The 18,196-nt window shown below is 44.2% G+C and overlaps 1 protein-coding gene and 1 pseudogene across 1 annotated transcript in view; both read right to left on the reverse strand.

Moving 5' to 3' along the window:
* Positions 1–4,862: 4,862 nt before the first annotated feature.
* The window catches only part of LOC126184234 (single-minded homolog 1-like), a 146,268-nt gene continuing 132,934 nt past the window's right edge, over positions 4,863–18,196 (reverse strand). Inside the window, exons 8-9 of the mRNA XM_049926604.1 lie at positions 12,865–13,012; positions 4,863–5,511 (exon numbers count right to left, since the gene is read on the reverse strand). Of these exons, the coding sequence (XP_049782561.1) occupies positions 4,863–5,511; positions 12,865–13,012 (797 nt within the window). The remainder of the gene's footprint in view (positions 5,512–12,864; positions 13,013–18,196) is intronic.
* On the reverse strand, positions 11,486–11,602 carry LOC126186129 (5S ribosomal RNA; annotated as a pseudogene).

Below are 18,196 nucleotides of genomic sequence, written 5' to 3' on the forward strand. Positions count from 1 at the left end.
TATGTTAGGTATTGCCTTCTGTAGTGATAAACTTCTGTGAACCAACATTTTAAAATAAGCTCGACATTTAAATACAAATGATATCATGATATTTGCGTAAATGGAGGCACTGATCATATATTTCAGATCACCATATCAGCTTAAAATTATAGTGGTAGATACAGAAATGATGAATGAATTGTAATTAACCATTATAAATAATTCCTCACTTACTAAACAAATTTCTTGATCCAAGTTGAACTATAGAAGATTCATGGGAACAGGCATTATGTTTCTTATTATCAAGCTGGCACAGCAGAGGTGATTTGCAGAAAATAAATTTCAAAGCAACTTCATGGGTTACTGTATTTTAGGGTAACACTTTAATTTTTGTGAGCTGTATCACATCAATTAAAACAGTTTAAATTACATCTTCGTTCAGAAAGAATTTGGTCATGTTGAAAATACAGTTTTGAAGCATATTTCAATGTGATCAACAGAAGTTTGGTCCATGAATTTAAAGTGCATTCACATAAAAAAAAAATTTAATTTGTGTTACTCTAATATAAAGTCTTCTATATATACTTTCTGGCAAGAGCATGTCTCTTGCAGCAAAAACTGATGGCAATATTGTACAAAAATTTTTTTCTTCATAATATACATTTAATTTTGCCTACAAAATCATTTGCTTTCTTTTAATCTGGAAGACGTTACAGTATTTATCACAATTCTACAGAACATAGGAGTTCTGAAATATATTTCCATTATTACCTTCCACAGAAGCTGTTAACCAATTTTAGTACTATGGTATACAAGTATTTTCCACTTTTATTATAGTTTCATGTTATATATTTTTAACTGAAACTTCCTGCTATGGGTATCATCAGTTTTATCAGTAACTAACCACATAAAGTCTAACATTCTTTGGTCTTGACGAGCATAATTTTATGAAAAACATAAATATGTACATGTAGTATTGTATGCACTCCAAAATGAATTTACACTGTATTTTAAACCGGTTATGATGATTTTGTATAACATTCTCATCTATTTATCTTTTTATTACATAGCTGTTTATTTACATGGATGCACTCTACAATCTGTACAGTTTTGAACAATGATGAATACAGGTATTCTTTGGGACTAGTACAGCCATTACTCATACCTTAATTACTTTCCTTATGATATAAAACTATTCAGTGTTATTTGATACAATATGAAAAAATATTTAAACTTCCTTTGACACAAATGCCGTATCTGATAATTTTTTGTTGTTGTTGCAAGAACTAACTGAAACTTTTGCATTTTGTTGCATCTCAACTATAAAATGGGAAACCTGTTTTTATGTTAACAAGCATTTGTTAGAAACAACAACAAATTGTTTCAGATTTTCCTAGCATACTGTGTATGTCAATTGACTAATTGAGTGTGAAGTTGACCTATATTTCACTAAAATGAAAAACAATTACACTTTGACGTTAATCATACTTAGTTTCACATGGAGGCCAATGACATGTGATTTCTGTTTAACATAATACCTACACAAAATGAATGTTGACAACTGTGATCAGTGCTTACACACCTCTCTAAGTGGCTGGAAGATCTGTATATGATTTCAGTATTTCTCTTCTGTTGAGACGTGCATGAAAGTAGCATGCCATGAGCAGTAATTATGTTTGAAATAATAATGAGAAAACCACACACAAGAGTTTCATGATCCTATAGACATTATGTTCACTTCAATGTATCATTCTTTTTTTTATTTAGGCTCAAATTGGCATCTTTAACATCAGTGCCAGTGGAATATAAAATATACATAACAGAATATGAAATAACAATAATTCACTTTATAATGGAGATGCTGAACAGGAGATAGGCACAGGAGCATGATACGTAGAAGCGCACAAGTTCAATGGCTGATATATAAATTTCAGTTTCTTTTCGATGCTCTTACTCTCTGCTCAACATATCCACCATATGATTGCTTCAGACTCATTTCATTAGTTTTATTCCATCAACAACTTTTAGTTACTGTAGAAAACACAAATATAATTTGAAAATAACAGAGGAACTTGAAATATTAGTACTACACTGTGGTAGAGGCGTTGTATGTGTTCTTTAAAATTATAGGGCTAAAACACTGAATGCTGAACTTTCAGAAGCAAATGTTTCTTTCATGTGAATCAGGCCAACAACACAGAAAAGTGATGAAAGAAATTATACACTCAAGTGTAAGTTGCCAGATATTATGTCAGGAGGCTGAAATTAAGATAAGAGAGTAATTAAGTATGTAACATGTGAAATTCAAAAGAAAAAGTACACATTCACAGGATGTTAGTACATCACAACATAAGAATAAGCTAAAAACTGCAAATTAAGATCTTGTCTCTGGAACTCTATTGATCTGGGTTCCATTCAAGGTACCTCTTTTGATAAAGAGGTTTCTATTCTTTCTTTTTTACATCTGTACCACTTTCCCCCTATTTTCACATCCTCCTTTTAGCCGTAGCTATAAGATAACTTTCAGCTCTGAAAGCCCATTAATCAGTGTCAAGTTTCCACAGTGATGCTTGCACTATAATTCCTTCACATTTTAATGATGGCTACTTCATATACTTCAAATATAGAGGCTAAAACAACTTCCAGAAAGGTGTGAAGATGTGATCCTGATAGATAGGCTTTTAAGTAATTTTCTAACAATATAATAATTTCATTAAATCTGAGATCTGTGTCTGAATACTTCACTGTAATTCCACAGTTTCTGGGAAAAGTAAACAACTTATCACTGAGACATACAATATAGTTTATCTTCACAATAACTCACTACAACAGATTTCCAAGATACAGTCAACTAATTATTTTAATTGGCACACACACTTTCTTATCATTACAAAAATACATTTGAAGAAAATTTCATCTTTTGGGCCACTCAGTTGTAACCATTTTAAAAATGCTGATTACAGTGGAACACAGCATTGGATTTTAAGGTTCACACTTTGTTATTTTATAAGTAACAGTCATTGTAACTGAAAAGAGTTGCTCATGTCTTCATTTAACAACCTTTCTGCCTCTTTAAGAAGAAACCTGCAGAGCTATTGATCACAGGCATGTTACCAAAGTTTTATCTGTAGTTCATCACACAATTTTCCAACGGCAAACGACAATATACACTACGCACACATCGGTTAGCCAGTATTAGGCAGCACTATTAAAAGTTTTGACTGCTTTGACAGTTTTTGCACAATTTTCACTATAAAATATCCCACCTCAGTCGAGGACCTCCGCTAATATCACAACCACAAGTTGACAGTTTGTAGAGAGATTGTGGTTTCGACACACTGAAATAGTTCCATTTCTTAGCTCAGACCAATAAGGTTTTTTTTAAATTTCTTTTGTAAAGTACAAAAGAATTGAAAGTTATTCCACTGATACCTGTATTAACAGTCAGTTTCTTATAAGCCACCTTTTCACATTCTGAGGTACACTACCACAGTGCATAAGAATATTACTTCAAAGTTTCATTTAGTGAAGCGAATATTAGCACCGATATTTCGACAGGTGGCAAGATGTCTGCTACAATGGCTTCACACGACATATCTAGTAGTTCTGCAGGATCCGGCCAGTATTACGGAAAGCTACCCGTACCTAGGCCGGAAGTATCTAGCGATACATTCTTCCAGGGCCGTACCGGGGAGAAAAAAGCTCGGCCAGTGCTGAGGATTCGGGCAGAGTGGGGTGACAAAAGATTGTCATAAAAATAAGGAGCAAACAAGTTTGGCAGGATTAGGCGTTAGATTGGTATCATTTTCTGAACAAATAAGAGTCAATGATATGTACTTTTGCAGCCAATTAATTAATTATGAGGGTTGCCTGTTGCTGTGTTTATGGATGATAAGTGATGCAGTGAACTATGGCGGTGGTGGAGGTGTAGGTGGTTGGAGGGGGGGGGGTTGTAGGCAGGATGAGGTTCCTCTGAGCTGGCAACACTGCATTGCAAAAAAGAGTAATTTTTCAGGAGAATCATAAAGGAGACAAGAAGTGTGAGAGTGTGGGGAGCAGGGGTTTGTATAGGAGGGGGGAGGGGGGGGTGCAATCCGGCCGTGGCATACCAGCCAGGGTCACGAGATCTCATCAGTACAGTCCTGCACTTTCCAAAATGTTACTCACATACAAAAATAGTGACAGTCTAAATGATAATTTCTTTTACTTTTATAGGTGGTAAACAGCTTCAGTTACCATAACCATCTTCTGTCCACAATTACGAAAATACAAACACAGATGACGGTTATGATAACTGAAACTGGTCACCCGAAAACAGAAGTAAAAGAAATTGCGCTTTAGACTGTTACTATTCGTTCTCGCACAAATCAAAACTCACGGAAGCCGAAGCTTCTTATCGACGTACATTCGAGACGTAACGGAGAACCTCCGACGCCACACTCCGACGATTTCCGCACGTCGACACCTGACGACAAAAATAAGATACCCCATTTAGCAGACGAAGGTGCTTCTGTGACGGTCACAGTTGTCAGTTGTGAGGAAACACGTCTTCAGAGAGCAGTAGGGTACAGTGAGGATGGAGAATCGCAGTCTCACTCGTCGGAAACCTGAAGTGTCGAATGGTGTGGCTCCTATCTCGGCGCGGAGCGGTTCTGCTTTCCGTCTGGCGCACTAGCGAGATCTGGCCGCAAGTCGTCCCGTCCGGGGCCGGAGGTGCGTCTCGGAAGAGGTGCGGCACGTGAGAGGCGCCACCGTCAGCCGCGGAGTCGAGGCGCGCCGACGCCGGCGACGGGCCGGCCTCTCGCGGAGCGGCAGGGTCTTCACTGCCATTCACGGGCAGCGTCAGTGCGACCGCCGGCGGCGGCTTCCGCGTCGCGCGCCAGTCAGCGGACGTACTCGTTGGCCAGCTGGTACTGCTGCGTGTCGACGATGACGCTGGTGTAGCCGGGCTGTGCCAGCGCCGCCTGCTGCTGGTGGTGGTGGTGGTGATGGTGGTGGTGGTGGTGGTAGGGCTGGCCGGCGCCCTGCTGGCCGTCGCCGAAGCTGCAGGCGAGGCCGAACTGCGGCTGCTGGGGCGCGGTGGGCCCGTGCAGCGGCATGCAGAAGGCCGGCGGCTGCACGTCGCTCTCCGAGCTGCTGCAGCTGCTGGACGACGAGCTGAACGGCCGCTGCTGCGGCTGCACCAGGCCCAGCTGCGGGGGCGTGCCGGCCGCTGGGACGGAGGCGGGCGCCGCCGCCGGCTCGGCGTACGGGTAGAACAGCTCGGAGTAGAAGGCGGGCTCCTCGTAGCCGCCGGCCGCGGGGTACTGCGGGGGCGGCCCCACGTAGTCGGCCGCGTAGCCGGCGAGCGCGCCGCTCGACGAGTCGCTGTAGTCGTCGTCGGGCGTGGGCGCGGCGGCCGGCGCCGCCAGCGGCCGGAACTTGGCCTGCCGCACGGGCGAGCGCGCCTTGGCCGGCGGGCCCTCCGACCCCAGCTCCTCGCGGCCCGCGATCTGCTCCACGTTCAGCACCAGCTCCTTCGCCTCCTGCTCGCTGCAAACGACAACACACTGTAAGCTCCCCAAAGCGGGAGGCGCTCTTCTAACCGGGCGCAGCAACCTGAGTAGAAAGTTTCGAGAAACAACTTTACACGACGGATCTAGGAATACACACTATCTGTTCAGAAGTAGCCGAGCGTCCTTATGTAACGCGGAGTTGACCAAATGATGTTCAAATGGTTCAAATGGCTCTGAGCACGATGGGACTTAGCTTCTGAGGTCATCAGTCCCCTAGAACTTAGAGCTACTTAAACCTAACTAACCTAAGAGCATCACACACATCCATGCCCGAGGCAGAATTCGAACATGCGACCGCAGCGGCCGGCGACCACATGATGTCGGGCGTGCTATAAAAGTAGGCGGACAGTAGTATTAATAGAGAAGCAATAGCAGCAGAAGAGCCTACTGACTTCGAAAATGGACTAGTCATGGAAATTCATCTGAGTAACAAACCCATCAAAGAAATTTCGACCCTTCTAAAGTTGCCCTAGTCGACTGTTAGTGATGTCATTGTGAAGTGGAAACGCGAAGGAACAACCACAACCAAACACAGACGAGGCAGACCTCGTGTACTGACGGAAAGGGACTGTCGAGCATTGCGAATGTGGCTCTAAAACACTGCACGAATCCAGAGGAAGGAATCACTCTCGAGTTCCAAAGCTACCACGAGTCGAGCTATCACAATGACTGCGCGTGGGGAGTTAAAAAAAAAGGGATATAATGGTCGAGCAGCTTCTCATAAGTCGCACATTTGTGTAGTCAGTGTTTAGCGATGCTTGAGCTGGTGTAGAGAGCAATTCCACTTAACAAAATGTTCAAATATGTGTGAAATCTTATGGGACTTAACTGCTAAGGTCATCAGTCCGTAGGCTTACACACTACTTAACGTACATTATCCTAAGGACAAACACACACACCCATGCCCGACGGAGGACTCGAACCTCCGCCGGGACCAGCCGCACAGTCCATGACTGCAGCGCCTTAGACCGCTCGGCTAATCCCGCGCGGCAATGCCACTTAACAGTGGATCACTGGAAACGACTGACTTGGAGTCATGAATTACACCATTCCCTGTGGCAATCCGATGGAACGATTTGGGTTTGACGAATGCCTGAAGAACGTTACATGCCATCAAGTAAATGCGGAACGATATACAGGGTGAAAAGTATTTAAACCGACAAACTCTTGGAGGTTGTAGGGGCATCAAAACAAATATTTTTCCCTAATGTCATTTTTTCCTATGAGGATTATTTAAACCGGTGGTGGCCGTATTACGCTCTTCAGTTATTAGAGGCCGTATTACGATCTTCAGTTGTTAGAGGGCGTATTACGCTCTTCAGTTGTAGGCAACTGCTGTCCACCAGTGTAGTAGTGCATTGTCTCTGTTTACTAATCGAGCGATACGCCTGGAGTGAGTACACTGATATGGTTGGTGCGTACTACATAGCGCACCACAACGGACGAGCTGCACAGCGGGTTTATCAACAACATTATCCTAATCGCCGTATCCCGCATCATACGACCTTTGCTGCTGTGTATCAACGTCTGCGTGAGACCGGGTCATTTAGCAGATTACCTGGACAGGGACGCCGTCGCACGGTAAGAACGCTGCAATTGGAGGAAGCTGTCTTGCAGCATGTGGAGCGGGATCCTTCAATCAGCACTCGTGCAATTGCACGTAACATTGGGACGAATCAGACGAATGTAAGAACAGTCATTCGAGAGCAATTGTTACATCTATTTCACTTACAGCGTGTCCACAACCTGGAAGCAGTTGATTATCCACCCAGAGCACAGTTTTCGCAGTGGTACCTGGAACAGTGTGAAATGCATACTACAATTCCATCCTCTGTGTTGTCTGGCGATGAAGCAAAGTTCGGGCGTGATGGGGTCTTCAACATGCACAGTTCGCATGTTTGGAGTGAGGATAACCCACAAGCCACAGTTACTAGCGCTCATCAAGTGCGGTTTTTCGTCAATGTGTGGGTCGGTGTTGTTGGGGACTGTTTAATTGAGCCGTATCTGCTACCTAGGCCATTAAATGGCAGGAACTATTACAATTTTCTCGCCAGAGCATTGGCAGAATTGCTGGAAGACGTCCCTCTCCCTACAAGACAACGCATGTGGTTCTAACATGACGGGGCGCCGGCACTTTTCAGTCGTCGTGTGCGTCGATTCCTGGACCGACGGTTCCCAGAAACGTGGATTGGTCCTGTACCATGGCCTGCTCGATCCCCAGATATGTCCCCTCTGGACTTTTTTGTGTGGGGAGAGATGTGCAACCTTGTTTACGCAACTCCTGTTGCATCAGAAGAGGATCTGGTTGCCCGGATAGTAGCAGCAGCAGGAACAATTCAGGATACTCCTGGGGTTTTTGCCCGTGTCAGACAGAACATGATCCGACGGTGTAACCTTTGTTTACGTGTCAATGAAGGCATTTTTGAAAACCTACTGTAATTGAAATTGGGTTGTGTTAATGTGTTGTCTTTTGGTAATAAAAATGGAGAAGTGTTCGTTGGTTTAATTAAGTTGCCGCCAGAGAAATCTTCCTCTACCGGTTTAAATACTCCTCATAGGAAAAAATGACATTAGGGAAAAATATTTGTTTTGATGTCCCCTACAACCTCCCAGAGTTTGTCGGTTTAAATACTTTTCACCCTGTATAAACACGTTTTACAGCATTGTGTTTTGCTTACACTAGGACAGTTCAGAGACGATGACTATTTGTATTAGCATGACAATGCTGCATCTGTTAGGTAATGATCTGCAAGCAATAACATTCCTAAAATGGACTGGCCTGTCTAGGGTCCCAACCCGAAGCTAATCGAACGCCTTTGGGATGAGTTACAACGTCTATTTCGCTTCAGATTCCAGCGCCCAACATCACTAGCTTTCTGGTTTCGGCTCTTAAGGAAGAATGGGCTGCCATTCCTCCACAGATATCGCCTGAAAGTGTTCCCGACGGAGTTCAAGCCGTCATAATGGCGAAGAGTGGAAACATCTCACATTAATGTCCTCTAATAGGTGTCCGGATACTTTTGATCGGATTGTGTACTAAATACCTGTATGTGTCACTCCCATAAGGATCGCGCAGACAAGATTAGATTAATTACAGTGCGCTAAGAGGCATTTAGGCAATAAAATTCCACGCTTTCCTTACGTGACTAAAATAGGAATAAGCTGCAATAACTACTACGATGAGAAGTACTCTAGACCATATGAACACCAGATGGGCTCAAATAACCTTTTAGGACTAACTGGAGGTACTTAAAAAATTCCGTTCCACCCTTACTTTCATTTAAGGACTCAACCACATTTGTATAAATAGAATCATAATTAATTATATTATCCTTAATTAATCCTTATCTTCTTGGAGATCAGGATGAGATGGCACCAGCAAATCCTCTTGTCACACTACTTCATATTCAGACTTTTATATTTTTACATATACCAGTTTCCAAATTTCCCAGCTAACTTTCCAAGAATAAAAATTATTATTACTGCCAATTATTACTTTTATTAATAATGGAAATAATTATTACTGAGCTTTATAGGTAATTACTAATCACTATAATTCTCGTTGCCTCCATTATTTTATCATCATCATTAGTATTACTGTCATTATAATTGCCAATAATTATTTTTTATTAATAGTACAAATTATTATTATTGTGATTGTTATGAAATATGTTTATGTGTTATTCCTGGTCAGATGTAAGAGACGGCATTAATGTCCGAATCTGATGAGGCTAAATGAGGAATAAATAAAGTAGTGGGAAAACTAAGTCTCGAAAATGACAAGTAAGTCCAGAAATCGCAAGCTATGGTTAAATGTTTCTCAGATTTCTTGCCGCGTGAGATTTGTTCATTAACTCAAGCTTTCAACGACTTCCACTCTCGTGATTGTCAGGAGTTAATTGTCGTGCCAATGGGCCACGAGGAACTTTAATGTCTGTCCATGACATACACTGAAGCGCCAAAGAAATTGGTACACGCATGCGTATTCAAATACGGAGATATGTAAACAGGCAGAATATGGCGTTGCGATCAGCAACGCCCACATACGACAAGTGTCCGGCGCAGTTGTTAGAACGGTTACTGCTGCTACAATGCAGGTTGTCAAGATTTAATTGAGTTTGAACGTGGTGTATAGTCCGCGCTCGAGCAACGGGACACAGCATCTCCGAGGTAGCGATGAAGTGGGGATTTTCCCGTGCGACCATTTGACGAGTGTACCATGAATATCAGGAATCCGGTAAAACATAAAATTGCCGACATCGCTGCGGCCGCAATCCATTTTCGAATTTCTGTATATGCTACAGTCAAAACGGGTGTCAAAAATTACATGTACTAGTTATGCTCGGCTGCCACAGTGCATAGATATTATTGAACAGTACCTAACAGCGGTGGCCTTGTTGGTTTAGTGGGCTATCAGACACGGGCGAGCACCGTCTCAGATGTGGCGCGGAAGAAGACGTATGGCACTTAGTTCTACAAGTTTTGTTTCTACGGGTGAACCCGAAACATATCGCACGCAGGTTTCTTCTTTTTCCGGATGAACTGTATTTCCCGCGCACCAGAACCAGCGCAGTCACGTTGGTCCGTGGGCACGCGGTGAAATATTTATTTCACGATGGTCCTAAAGATGTATTGGGCTTTTGGAACTACCAACAAGAACGTCATTGTAAGATTGTATGGAACCCGAAGTATAGGCAATATTTTTCTAATTACTTAGGGAGTGCCCTACGCAACCCTCCACGCAGCTGGATCAACAGGTAGGAGGAGATTCCCACTGACTGAGCTGACGACAACACGACCAGATACCGCTGGAATAACCTACGACATGCGTGAAGACATACCTGGATAATCAAGCGTAAGGCGAGTAGCGGAGCAACATGTACGACGCACATTTTTCGTTTCCCCATATACATTACCTCGGCGCAGGAAAGTTCCGAGAGTATTTGTTTCGTTTACTTACTTCACGATGCGGTGTCAGTTACAGCCGTTTTAGGTGTTGTATAAAGGAAATGAAAATAAAAAAATATAAAAAAATTACAAAAAGAATGTTCGCCTCGCCTCACCACTCCTAATACATTGACTATGGGACTTAACACCTGAGGTCATCAGTCCCCTAGAACTTAGAACTACTTAAACCTAACTAACCTAAGGACATCACACACATCCATGCCCAAGGCAGGATTCGAACCAGCGACCTGCGACCGATGTATGTGATGTCCTTAGGTTAGTTAGGTTTAAGTGGTTCTAAGTCTAGGGGACTGATGACCTCCGATGTTAAGTCCCATAGTGCTCAGAGCCATTTGAACCATTTGAACTGCTACGGTCGCAGGTTCGAATCCTGCCTTGGGCATGGATGTGTGTGATGTCCTTAGGTTAGTTAGGTTTAAGTGGTTCTAAGTCTAGGGGACTGATGACCTCCGATGTTAAGTCTCATAGTGCTCAGAGCCATTTGAACCATTTGAACTTTCCTGGGCGTAAAAGGCGGCTGTGGTGATTGGTCCCCCACTCTCCCCATTCTAGTGTCGAAGCGAAGAAAGGCCGCACTCTACCTACCATCAGTCGAAGAGCCATGTCACTGACTTGCGACACAGACGTAACAGCGAGCAGGTATCACAGAGATGAAAACAGTAACAATGTACTGCAGCTGCGCGTAGCTATTATTCATTATCATTTACGCTCATATTGATAGTAGCGCATGTCAACTCTCGAAAATGCTTATATAAAACGAAACTAGTTCTGCAAGAAAGAAGCACTCCGTCTTCAGGCCACAAGTGGCCCATCGGGACCATCCGACCGCCGTGTCATCCTCAGGTGAGGATGCGGATAGGAGGGGCGTGTGGTCAGCACGCCGCTCTCCCGGTCGTTATGATGGTTTTCTTTGACCGGAGCCGCTACTATTCGGTCGAGTAGCTCCTCAATTGGCATCACGAGGCTGAATGCACCACGAAAAATGGCAACAGCACATGGCGGCTGGATGGTCACTCATCCAAATGCCGGCCACGCCCGACAGCGCTTAACTTCGGTGATCGCACGGGAACCGGTGTATCCACTGCGGCAAGGCCGTTGCCGCAATAAAGAAGGGGCCTCAATAAATATTAGTCTGTGTGGAATAACTCGTCTTCATTGAGTAAATTTACGACTGTGGTGCTTAGTATAACGAAGAGGTCTCTATTGCCTAAACATGAACTTTTGAACTGAAGTAAATATCCTGAAATGAAATGAATATATCGACGAGGAAAAGAGTAATACAGATGCAGTGACATGAAATGGTTAAACAGGAAATGGGGAAATATAGTAGTGCACCAAGTACTCTTTAGCACAACGTAAGGTGGCTTGCAGAGGGCCTCAAAGCGTCCAGTCACGAAAAATGAAGCAAAAACAGAATATAAACTGAGTGGTCAAAATTCAGAGGAAGGATTGCCCCATTTGAAGAAATGCTGTGTTCGACGCACGAATATTGCGGCTGCGTGCGGCATAAGACACGTGTGTAGAGGCGCTGTCTGAGCAGTTACCGACAGATGCGTTGTGAACAAGGCAGCACATCGCGAGTTAACCAAATTTGGTCGTGGGACGATAAGTGGTGAAAGACCCATAGGTCATAGAAAATTGGATATTACACAAGAATTCGGATTTCCGAGGTCAACGGCGTCGAAGGTGGACTTTCAGTCTCGCAGAGACAACGTTTCCACAAGCGGAAACCGCTACTCAGGACGACCACAAGTGTTTGACGAACAGACTTGATGTCTCCTCTGCAGAGTTATATGGGGGATCGACGGTCAACTCCGAGTCACGTAGCCGTCGATTTGAATATGGGGCGTCAGCAAACTGTATGTACCAGGACTGCACGGAGACAAAAGCACCGCATAGACTTCAGAAGGCGACGACCGTCATCAGATCCGGTATTTTCCCACGAATTTTGGTAACGCTGTGTATGAAAGCTCCACCGGTCTGGGCTCAGGCTGGCCATTCGGGACCGACTGACCACCGTGTCATCCTCCGCCTATAGCAGTATGGCGGGGCGTGGGATCAGCACATTGTTCTCCTGGCGCTTTATAAGCTGAAGTCTGAAATAGGTACAGCGTCAGTGGCCTTAATCCACGTCTATATCTACATATAAACTGCAGACCATTGTGAAGTGCATGGAAGAGGGCTCTTCCCATAGTACCACGCATTAGTGTTACTTCCCATTGCATTGACGTATGGAGGGCGGGAAGAATGACTATTTACATGCCTCTTTGCGCGCGGTAGTCAGTTCAGTCTTGTCTTCCCAGTCTCTATGGCAGCAACAGTTTCAGTCGGTTAGTTGGAGCTTGTAGCGGCGCGTACTTACCTGAGCACGTAGTTGACGCTAACGACGCAATGAGGCCGCGAGGATCGGCTATTGTGGACGATCGTGGCGTAGCTCTGCATCCACACCCAACCACCATCCTTCGTCAGAAACCGGTAGTATTTCGTCGTTACTTGGCCCTTGAACAAAACTGTCAAAAAACACTTTATTCAAATGCTAGTCGCTACCCACAAGGGATTACATATTTTAATAATAAAAGCACACGACTAAATTGGCAGTCATAAAATATAGTGGCGATACGACTTCAATCAATATTCCTGCTTCATGGAAAGCTGCAGAACAACACTAAACAATGTTTTGAAACATAGCTGTACTTTGTAAAACAAAAAAAAAATGGTTCAAATGGCCCTGAGCACTATGGGACTTAACAGCTGAGGTCATCAGTCCCCTAGAACTTAAAACTACTTAAACCTAACTAACCTAAGGACATCACACACATCCATACCCGAGGCAGGATTCGAATCTGCGACCGTAGCGGTCGCGCGGTTCCAGACTCAAGCGCCTAGAACCGATCGGCCACTCTGACCGGCTTGTAAAACACTATTCATTCTTGAATATACAGGGTGTCCCTGAAATGTTGCGACAAACTGCGAGGGGTTGTAAAGGTTGTCTTGAGGAATAAATTGAGGATAGGGACCCGTGTCCGGAAACGTCATCCAACAACGCTACAGAGAGTAGAAGTTATAAGCGTCGGCGCTTGCCACTAGGCCATCCCCTTCGGCAGCTCAAATCAAATGTTCAAATGAGTGTGAAATCTTATGGGACTTAACTGCTAAGGTCATCAGCCCCTAAGCTTACACACTACTTAACCTAAATTATCCTAAGGACAAACACACACACCCATGACCGAGGGAGGACTCGAACCTCTGCCGGAACCAGCCGCACAGTCCATGACTGCAGCGCCTTAGATCGCTCGGCTAATCCATCGCGGCCCTTCGGCAGCAAACGTGACTTAGTACCCTGACAGACCGTAGACAAGCCTTGTCTCCTATGAATGCGATGTTCTGTCCTCTTCCTGGATGACGGTTTCCATCTGCAGTTTATTTTTTTCCCGGAAACCTCCAAAATCTCCACTGTTTTTCGGTATGCTGAGGTAGAGTGAAATGCAGATGGAAATTTGTGTCCGAAACCGTCATCAGCCAAGCCAAAGTAGCATCGCATTCATAAGAGACTAGAACTTCCTACGCAGCCGCTAGCTCCATATTCTCCAGTGGCGATCGTGGGAATCAGTCGCAATCAGTGAATAACAAACAACATTGTGAGACGTTCTGCCTGCGGTCCGTCAACGTAGAAAATCGCGTTTGCTGCCGAAGGGACTACCTAGTGGCGGGTGCCGGCGTATTTAACTTCGACGCTCTGCAGCGTCGTTGGATAATGTTTCCGGAAACAGGTTCCTATCCTTGATTTGTTCCTCAAGACACCCTCTACAACCTCTCGAAGTTCGTCACAACATTTCTGGGAATCACTGTACAGATAAATGTGAAGTAATACACATAACAGGCACGAGAAGCAAACAATCATCATTGATCTCTGACGGTAAGGTCTCTCGTGCTTGAAAAATGAAAAACTAATAGTTAGTGGGAGCCTTTCTTCCAGCATCCCAACAGTAGACTACAGTCCGCAGCTCGTGGTCGTGCGGTAGCGTTCTCGCTTCCCATGCCCGGGTTCCCGGGTTCGATTCCCGGCGGGGTCAGGGATTTTCTCTACCTCGTGATGACTGGGTGTTGTATGCTTCCTTAGGTTAGTTAGGTTTAAATAGTTCTAAGTTCTAGGGGACTGATGACCATAGATGTTAAGTCCCATAGTGCTCAGAGCCAGTAGACTACAAAGCGAGATGGCGCAACGATTTAGAGTACGTAAATGTCAAAATAGGCAGTAGGCAAACGGTTTCATCTTTTGTCGGATGTGATCAATTTGTAAGATGACTCCTTTCGAAAGATTTGATTGCCTTCAAGTTATATGGTAGTACTTCGAGAAAGGAAGGGGGTTTACTTTTACTAGAGTGACACAGGTGTCTACGAGGTCTATCACACCATTCAACGCAAAAGAGGGTAGAGAGTACCACGGATATAATACACAAATTGAGGTGGCAGTCATTAAAACAAAAGGGTTTCCGCTACGGCAGGACCTTCTCATGACATTTCAGTCACTAGCTTTTTCCTCAGAGTGTGAAAATATTTTGTTGGCGGCAACCTACATAGGGAGAAAGGATCATCATAATAAAATAAGAGAAATCAGAGCTCGCAAGGAAAGATTTAAATGTTCGTTTTTCCCGCGCGCTATTCGAGTGTGGAATGGTAGAGAAGTAGCTTAAAGGTGGTCCGATAAACCCTCTGTCAAGTGCTTAATTGTGAATTACAGAGTAACCATGCAACTGTACATGTCCTAAAATTCTACTGTGCAGCCACATCTTTTCCGAGAAACTTCCCCAGTTCTCTGTTGCTCGAAAGACCCAGTTTTTCGTAAGTTTTTATCCTCCGCTGTACATTTCCAGTTGGCCTATGTGCATAGTTTAATACGCAGTGCGCTAGCTTGCGCGACAAGGAGGTATGCCAGATCCGGATCGAAGGGGAAACTGTTACGGCGACCAGCCACAGATGGCTCTAGCGTTCCGCTTCTAACGACCTGTATGTCGACGGGACGTTTAATTCTGACGAACCCTCCTTCCTTCGAACAGACAGCACGGCAAATTCGGCGCAATAATGGATGCGACTGCGTGCAAGTTCTTGCGAGTGGACAGGCGGCAGTATTAAATCATTAGCAGGATTCATTAAAGTTGCGCCTGGCCGCTATCGGGCGCGTGTTTGCTCAGGCGGCGGCGCCGTATTATGTCATTATCTGATTCACCGGAGGAGACATCCATAAATAGCTTAGTTACACATCCTTGCGCGTGCGCCGCGCCCCCGCCCCCATCCTCCCCTACTAGGGGCACTCAGCCTCTGGATTAACTACTCGTGCTACGACCGGGCTGTAAAAAGAAAATTAAATCACGAGCGCTGTTGGCTTAGGACTACCGTCGGGCCAGCAGCTAATATGGGCGGCTGCGGAAGGGGCGACTAGTACCCCTGCCGACGAGACCCTGCCCTTACGAGCTGCCTTACTGTGTTGTATGGCGAAGGTGTGTGCTGTGGCATACTTGAGCAGGTCGGTACCAGCATTACGTAAATCACGTATTTCAAAGCTAACGTTTCCATGTAACCCGGACAGAAATCGATAACGCTGCAACTAGAACCTCCAACAAGTTACTTAGGAACACCAGGAGATTCGTAGAAGACGTGTGAGTGATGGTGAAGAAGAGTGAACTGGAGTATTCAGTGAAAACAGCGGGAACAGTGACCTATTAAGTACGCTTCACCTTACCAGCATACGACTGATGGTACTGAAAATACATAAACGATACAAACTATATGTCTCAATCTATAATGGTGTGCTTCCGGGTACTCAATCGAGCTGTCGTTGCCATATTATACACGATACTTCGACAGCCGACCCAGACGTTTTCTTCAGGTCCTGGTAGTTGTACTGTGCTCTTTCGTGTACTCGTTGCTTAGGCTTCAACTTGAATGCGAACTATTAATTACGTCGGGCCGTTATTTACAGCCGAGTTCGACTCTTGATGCCCACAACGCTTTTTGATGCATTTTTCGGAGTCTGCAACTGAGACTCTAAGGGTATTTAAATTGAGACTATTTTTTAGTGTCATTTCTCTGATTCAGCACTGAACTCAGACGCTAAGTAGAATTTAAACAAAGTACATTAATGTTATTAATTTCCAAATACCATTTTCAATTTAGAAGAAATTTTTCTCTCTGATATCTGTATTTATATAGGTTTAGTGTAAATTTAAAAGCAATGAACATGTTAAAATGCATTTTTTTATAAAAACTAAACGAATTTTGTGACATAACTTGCGTGGATATCAGGAATTACGGCCCACTAATTGAACAGCGTGCGAGGTCACACAGTGGGAAGACGGCAGCTCAGATATCCGTCCAACTATCCAGATTCAGCTATTCCGTGATTTCCTAAAAGCGCTAAGGGCAAATGCCGGGTTGGTTCTTTAGAAAGGGCACGGACCATTTTCTTCCCAAGTCTGAGATTATGGCCCGTCTCAGTGTCCTCGTCGTCAACGGGCGGTTAAACTAGAACGATCCTTCCTTCTAATAGAACAAATTTAAATATTAACAGTTTCTTGTTTCAAAACTAAAAATTTTTTTAAAGTTAAACTCACTCTTTTCGATATGTTGAAAATCCGAGACGTAGAAAATACCGACAGTTTATATTCGATACAACATCAGCATCGATCACACTCAGGTATTTCTCCAAAAGTCGATATATCGACTTATGATAATTTGGCAACTTTTCATTCGACCTCAGAATTAACTTTCCCAGCCTATTACGAGGGCTATTTTTTTCTCAGCCTCCGATCGGCCATGAAATGGGAACCACAGAGAAAATTAAAAATGTTTTACTTGCGACATTTAGCTACTTCTGTACACAGTTGCCGCACCGACTTAGACATTTGTCTTAGCGTGATAACAATTTTCCAATACTCTGCTTTGAGCTCCGCAGTGCATGGCTAGGCTTGGTCCTGTTGAAGGTATTATGCTGAGACCTTCGAACTAACTCACACAGCCAGGTGAACCTTTGGATTGATGCTATGCGCCGTGCGGGATTAGCCGAGCGGTCTGAGGCGCTGCAGTCATGGACTGTGCGGCTGGTCCCGGCGGAGGTTCGAGTCCTCCCTCGGGCATGGGTGTGTGTGTGTTTGTCCTTAGGATAATTTAGGTTCAGTAGTGTGTAAGCATAGGGACTTATGATCTTAGCAGTTAAGTCCCATAAGATTTCACACACATTTGAACATTTTTTTTTTTTTATTGATGATATGCTTTCCCCCCTGAACCATGGACCTTGACGAGGCAGGGAGGCTTGCTTGAGTCAACGATAGAGATAGTCGTACCGTAGGTGCCACTGCAACAGAAGGGTATCTGTAAAGAGGTCAGACTAACCTGTGGTTCCTGAAGAGCGGCAGCGGCCTTTTCTGTATTTGCAGGGTCAATGTACTGGATGATTGGCTGATTTGGCCTTGTAATTTTTCCTGAGGACATGCAGCTCCACTGTAGGAGAGCTGGATCAAACCAGTCTTCTGACTGAATTCAACAATAACAATAACATTGCGCTTCACAAGCCGGTTTTTTTAATTATTATTTCGGCCTCCAGATCTCCTCCTCTGGCCCTTATCTTAATTGAATTCCTCCACTAGCTCCATGTACTGTACTGGTAAGTGGAAAAACATGTCTCTTACTTCTTGGAC

This window comes from Schistocerca cancellata, chromosome 4 (assembly GCF_023864275.1).
Source record: "Schistocerca cancellata isolate TAMUIC-IGC-003103 chromosome 4, iqSchCanc2.1, whole genome shotgun sequence".
Taxonomy (NCBI): domain Eukaryota; kingdom Metazoa; phylum Arthropoda; class Insecta; order Orthoptera; family Acrididae; genus Schistocerca; species Schistocerca cancellata.